Source organism: Dufourea novaeangliae, unplaced genomic scaffold, assembly GCF_001272555.1.
Source record: "Dufourea novaeangliae isolate 0120121106 unplaced genomic scaffold, ASM127255v1 scaffold187, whole genome shotgun sequence".
NCBI classification, from domain to species: Eukaryota; Metazoa; Arthropoda; class Insecta; order Hymenoptera; family Halictidae; genus Dufourea; species Dufourea novaeangliae.
In genome coordinates, this window is record NW_015374075.1 from 295,876 (window position 1) to 302,945 (window position 7,070).

At 41.5% G+C, this 7,070-nt stretch overlaps 1 protein-coding gene across 2 annotated transcripts; it reads right to left on the reverse strand.

Moving 5' to 3' along the window:
• Window positions 1-2,148: 2,148 nt before the first annotated feature.
• On the reverse strand, window positions 2,149-7,070 carry LOC107190549 (zinc finger protein 429-like). Of its 2 annotated transcripts, XM_015579364.1 has the most exons (8): window positions 6,424-7,070; window positions 6,140-6,227; window positions 5,834-5,944; window positions 4,925-5,552; window positions 4,764-4,856; window positions 3,332-3,490; window positions 2,943-3,246; window positions 2,149-2,731 (listed from the first exon to the last, which is right to left on the reverse strand). In XM_015579364.1, coding segments are annotated over exons 1-8 (1,686 nt in total). In that variant the 5' UTR covers window positions 6,426-7,070; the 3' UTR covers window positions 2,149-2,430. The 2 variants fall into 2 exon arrangements, with proteins under 2 accessions (XP_015434850.1, XP_015434851.1); XM_015579365.1 differs by lacking the exon at window positions 5,834-5,944.

The window sequence follows — 7,070 nt, forward strand, 5'->3', positions numbered from 1 at the left end:
CCTCTGTATTCTTCAGGCCGGCAAAGTTGACGCGCGCGAACAGATTCAGACGGACATAATCCCAAGTTTTCTGTGGTGTCGTTTCGAACGCTTTTCTTCGGCGAATTCTATGCAACGATTCTATATATTTAACGATACGGTAAACGTGGCAATGAAGATTCGATGATGGAAAAAGAAAAAAAAAAAATATAATCATAAGTGGCTGATATCCGATCGCGAAAAAGAACAGTTCAGACGGCAATGATATCCGAGGAACAACAATTCTTGTGATCGAAATGGCATGATTGCATCCTTGACCATCGCGGATACCACACAATTTTACCGACCAGTCGGTGCTGTGAGGGATCGTTTGATCTTTTCTTCTTTTTTGTTTTCTCGTATTTCATCATTGTTTCATTCATTACAATCGAATCTCCGATCAATGATTCACCTCTGCCTTCTTCTTCATTTCACTCGTTTCGAATTATCATTTTTTTTTCCCGTATTTATTCAGTTTCTTTGTATTTTTATTCAAAGTAGATTCCAGCGACGCGTCGTCGCTCCTAACAAGTGGGGATATAAAAATTAATCGTATGTATAATTGTATAGATAATCTAGCCAGCTAATTGCCGTTTACAAACTAGCAACTATTTTTAGTTAACTGATATTCAATATAGTTCACGGCCTTAAAATTATAAAACAGATTAGTCTGCCCGTCGATATTCACTATTAATTATTGCAGCTCCGGTGAGATATAAATCTTCGTCGTGTGGCCGTCACTCCTGCCTGTCGTCGTTAATTCATTTTTTTTTTCACTTCTTTTTTTAAAACCTCTTTATACGCTCCTCCCTATTATCGTGGTCGTTGCAATAAACGCAATCTCCGTTCTGTTTCGTACATCTGATCCCGAATGACTGGACGGAAGAGGGCTCGTTCGAATAGCGATATCGTTTCCCGCGCGTCGCGACTTCCGCTTTTCGAACTGTCGAGAACGTGAGAGCAAAGACAAGACGCGCTGCTCCAATTAACGATAACCACCATCCACGGTTCTTTTTCTCTTCGATCGTTAATGCCAATCACCAAACATATAAGAGACAGAAAAACAAGGAAGGCGACGATCGGAAAATATTTTACGTGTAAATTAATACTAATTGCGGACCTTCGTTTCATTCTCTGCTTAGGTTAGGTTTCGAAAGGGCCGAGGTTCAGACACGCCTTCGACGGTGAAATTCGTCTTCTCAGATTCGCTCAGGAACTTCCGCGACGAGCGTTTATGTATCCGTTAAACATACCGTATATACAGTGGACCTCTTGACATATTGCAGCATGCTATATTGCCGCGCGAGGCATTTCCCCTGCACATGTACTTTTACGCTAACGCAAATTTGCTCTCCCACCACGTTGCGTACGTCGTCGGCACCAGCACGATCCTAGCTCTCGATATGTCGCCGTTTCCGAGAATTTTACTACTCTCCTACAGCCCCGGTAATATATCAAGAGAGTCCACTCTACGATCCGCATCATAGCGAACTGGTTACCGCGTTTCCTGTCTATAGATCTACCACTACTACCCCTTCTCGGCCATTCGTAACTCCATGGAATTCGATTCAAACGAGTCACAAGTACCTCGACGATATATACGTCCACTGCCATTATATTTCTTCTCTTCGGGGACGAGCCGCACACACCGTGAATACAAAAAAAGAACAAAAAAAAAATATACAGAAACACTGATGATTTCTATCAACTCGACCGGTGCAAATCAATTGGAAGAAACTACTAAATTCATGTTAGACAAAACGAGACTGGTCGACCAATCCGATGTCAGCGTTGCCTAAGTAATTGAACGTGTCTATATCGAGTGAGAAAATATATAAAGCCGGATTCCCCCTGTCTCCAACACATCGTGTGTCACAGAAAAACAAATGAACATTATTGTGGTCGGCAGGGTGTTCCGATTGTTTTTTACGAGCCCGTACTCTTCCGAGTCACGTGTGTTCCATGTTTTTTTTTTTATAGATTACTCACTCGCGGAAAATATCGCTAAGTCTCTGTTTGATATACCCTTTTTCTCTCTCTCGATGCGTTTGAAATTTCAGTGGTATGTATACACATATAATATAATCGACTGTGTGTTTGTGTGTATGCCACACACCCCAATTATATATATATATATATATATATATATTCTTTCCATCAGAACCTGAATATCTCTTCACGAAATTCGTGTCTCGATGGACGGCTCTGGAAACTCGCCACGAGCACACGTCACTTCATGTTCTTTACATTTTTTTCGCACGCACACACGAGTGCTGTCTCGTGTTTATCTCAATGTTAATTAGTGATTTTTTTGCTTTTTTCGACGTTATTTCGGTGTGTTTTTGTTTCTCTTAGAAAAAGGTTAAAAACTTAACCCCTTTACCAGCTCCTGAAAGGTATCCTCTAGCTGAATCATTTAGGCTCTGGGAAGGTCACCTGACACTTGTAGACTTCTTCGAGCATTACTGCTTGGCCTTGACCTTGGCTCACGGTGACAGGGGTCGCGGCGTTCACCACGACAACCTGTTGACCTTGTTGCGTCTGCTGGGGTTGTTGTTGCTGTTGTTGTTGTTGATTGCTCGCGTTCGGTTGCTGTGCGTTGCTCGGATTGTTCGCGTTCTGGTTCCGGGCTGTCTGCCCGTACTTTTCATGGATTGCACGGTGACGCTTCAATGCGAAGCGATCGGAAAACCCGATCTCACATATGTCACATCTGAAAAGAATCAAAAAATAAAATAGTATTCGTTCCGAGTAATCTGCTTTGATCCTGTTAGTGGTTGGACAGTGATATTGTTATATTTGTCAAATGTATTCGAAAAACATTTATAGACAATTTGTCAGAATAGGTACTATTAGTGTCAGTGGATAGCAACTGATTCCATCGAAACGGTAACGACTGAGTTGTATTCTAAAGAGTGCATTACCTGTGTGGCTTTTCTCCAGTATGGACCTTCGCGTGATTCTTCAGATGTGTAGCTTGATTAAAGGCCGAGCCACATATACTACATTTGTAAGGTTTTTCACCGGTGTGGATCCTCCTGTGATTCCAAAGGGTCGAATGTCTGGCGAATGTTTTTTCACACACTTCACACTGATAGGGACGTTCACCAGAATGAATTCTTTCGTGGTTCTTTAAATGAGGACTTTGCGAGAACTGCATACCACAGACACTGCATTTGAACGGCTTTTCACCGGTATGCACTCTTCCGTGGTTTTTCAGATAAGCAGCTGCAAAGATAAAATAATACTTTAAGCGTGTACATTTTGCAGTGGGTATCTTGTGTTGTATTATTAGTTTTCTGTTTCACGTCACCTTTTGCAAAAGCTAAGCCGCAAATCTCACACTTGAAAGGTTTGTCCCCAGAATGAAGTCTCTTATGGGACCAGAGCGACGAGTATCGGGAGAATGTTCCATCGCAGACATTACAGTGGAACGGTTTCTCTGCCTGATTCTGACTGTTCTGTTTCCCACCTGCAATTAAAGTAACCGGGTTCTTAGTTTTCCTCGAAGGGCCAGTTCTACAAAATAGATGCGATGATTTGATGAATGCATCGGGTAATGCAAGACAAAGGATTGTGTATGATTTTTGCTTTTCTTGAAAGATTCTTTCATGATACATTGAAAAGAATATTAGACTGCCGATTAGTTTTGAATGATAAATTAAACGTTTCTTTGTTTTTTTAATGAAGATAATGATGACACGAAAATATCTAAACATGCAGGTTGTCAGAGTTAGTGCAGTAAACAGGGAACGAGTAAGTACAGAGTCAAGCCTGAAGATTAAGCTGAGTTAAGAATACGAAAATGATTTCTCCATGGCATGTACAATGAAACAAAAGGTGTACCAAATGGTAAACTGAAATTGAAAAGAACTTTTGAGTATTAAAAATACTAAAGACCAGTAGATTAAGTTTATAAAACTGTCCCTTAGGGGAAATTTTATTCCATGCAACGATTCTTAAATTTAGATACTGATGTGTTTTTACCAAAAAGGAAACAGAATTGTTACAGCAAACTTTAAAATGCACATTAAAACTGTAAAAATAAAGTTAGTAAGTATTCACTAATTTTTGTTCATGTATAACCATGCAAAGAAAAATATTAATTCTTGAAAGAATCTCACTACAGTTTGTTTTTACATGTTTTTAGGATAAAGTGACTAATTTTATTCAATGATTGTATGAATTTCAAGTTTATGAACCAAACAGAAGATGAATGTTATTTAATGATTAATAAGTATTGCTACAAGTCACATAATAAAATATTGATGGTAATTAATCTTCCTTCGAAGAAGTTACGGGAATCTACAAAAATTTTTAACAATTAGAATCCAATCATGAACGTTCATGAAGTACATTCTGTAATAGTAATCCGGTGTTCTTTTTGGCTGTAATTTTTCCGACTTACTTCCTATGATGATGCGACCTGTTGCCTTGCAGGCGCCACACTTTGCGAGGGAACTGATTCCAGAATCTAGTTTATCGTCGTCTTTACCTACCATACACCACCCGATTGACGATCATGATAGCAATGAAATGATGCAAGTAGAGGAGAGATGATTGTGATGTAGGAAGAAAAATGTTTTTTCTTTTGTTTTCTCTCTCTCAAATACATCGAAACTTGTTACAATTGCTATACTTAACAATACCACATCGATTGGAATCAATGTAAAGGTTTTATATTTTGCAGCAAACATTTTTCTTCAGTTTGCATGAAGCGTGACAGTGATGAAATTGTTACTTACCAATAAAAATTATTCCCGTGCCATTACACTTATGACACTTCGTGACACTCGTAACGCCCCTTCGTTTCACAGGATGATGACCAGGTTTAATAGCTGCAAACATAAAGTTAGCAACATCGTTACATTGAATTTTTTATCGACGAAGAAGTTCGGAAACGTACTCTTTTTAATTTTAGTAGGATGATGCTCGCAGGGGTCCTCGCTACCGCAATCTTCGCAAATCTGCACCTTTGGTTTTTGGTGCATATTTGTTTTATGGCTCTTCAATTCTCCTGGTAGTGCAAAGCATGCTCCGCATATATCACAGGTATATGGTCTTTCTGGTGTAGTCGCAACAGTAACTGTTGTCGGTGTTTGCACAACGACCTGTTGCGGTTGCTGCTGAAGATTACTAGGTGTTGTGTTATGAATCCGTTTGTGATGATTCAGTAAGCTCATGTGCCCAAAGACCAGACCACAAATGTCACACTTGAAGGTAGCATTGGTGGCAGCTGCGATGCTCATCTGGTTTAACAGTGTGTTATAACCAACAGGTTGCACATCGAAACGATAGCAACCTTTATCGTCTGTGGTTATTGCACCGATTGTGCCCACGTTTGTTTGAACTTTCTGGAGCATGTTGACATTGTAATAGAATGGGAATTCCGCAGTAGCTGATTGCTGCTGAGATTTGTCCTCCTTCTTGTCTGTCGTGACATACATCTGCTGAGACTGTTGCTGCTGAGACTGTTGACCTTGAGCAGCTTGTTGCTGCTGCATTTGTTGTGGGTCAAACATTGCTGCTTGTTGCTGCAACGTGAAATTCACCTGATAATTCTATGTTATGCAGCGTTTAATGTATTTTGTAAAGAGATAGGTACATGCATTGCTCCTTGAGCAAAGCGAACATGATTCTAGTAACAAATTATCGTAGTAGAGCAGCGTAACAAAAAGTTAAAGTGTATAAGATCATCTTATTTGCATACAGTGGGATTATTTTTAATATTATGTAATATTTTGTATATCTTTTGATCTGTGCTTTCAGGCACACATAGAAGCCTATCTCTGTGGACATTTCAATAATTAACCACCTGTCTCTGATCTCCGTAGCTCGAATTGCTCTGCTCCGTCTGAGTAAAACTATTAGTTTGCTCAGTTTGGGTAAACATGGAACACTTCACTGGCTGCTCAATTGGTTGGCTCTGTTGAACAATAGTTACCATTGTATACAAAGACACCAGTACAATTACATTGAAAAAACGAAAATAATATACTGTAAAGTTTTCCCTTAATCAACGTGCTACGTACGCTGCTATACGTTTCATTTGTATCGAGCATCAGAAAGAAAATAAAACCTAATTTCCTCTTTACATCGTTGCGGTATACAAGGCGCATACCTGTTGTATTTGATCAGGACGGGTTGTGTTCAACCACACCACGTTGTTGCCATTTGATTCCAGGGCCATTGATGTGTTGCCTTTGACCCTGCACAATCAGTAGGCATTCGTTAAGCAGAAATAGAGCCTGAGGAGGTGCCTGCTTCAACTGCCCCCCTGATCAAAGCCACAGCAAGGTAGAGAAAGGAAGGACTTTACCATAAATCAGAAACAAGAATCATCAAGGAGAACCGCGAAGCGTCAACTGAAACTTCTTATAACCACAATGACGATAGAATACTCACATGTGATAGTCTACACAGGCGCCGCGGGTTACATGTCTGGCTGCCAAACGGACGATCTTCTAGTTGCCATGACTGCGGCGCGGAGTGCCGCGCAGCTGGTCGGACTTAATCTTGACGATCGCGATACTTCGGCAACTGGTTTCGGTCTATCGTCCTATACAACATCCGAGAACGGGTTCCTCGTGTCGGTTGGGCCGTGGTCGCGGCGGAAAATCAATGGCGATCGATTTTCAGCTTCGATGTACCTCCTCGGTACGTTCGATCCCGCTAGAAATCAACTCCGGTCACAACACTTCCGATAATCTCGCCCCTTGTGGATGCCGCGAAATCAGCTTCGAGTTACACGCTTGTCAATGGGCAGCGTTGACCCGCGCAGATCATGTCGTCCAAGCGCGGTGGCGGCTACGGCGACCGATGTACGAAGCGCGAGTTTCTCGGGTCACATAAAATTGGCGGTACCTCGCGGGCCACCGCTTCTCTCCCGTTTATTCTGATCAGGTTGGGCCACGTCGCCGCGTATCGTGGCTCAGGCTAGGCCGTAGCGCGAACAAGCAGACCGAGCACCGTCAACAAACTCTGCGGTAGCCATTACACGCGACGAGGATAACAATGGGCGACACGAACGCGCGCTGCCCCGATGCCTTTTT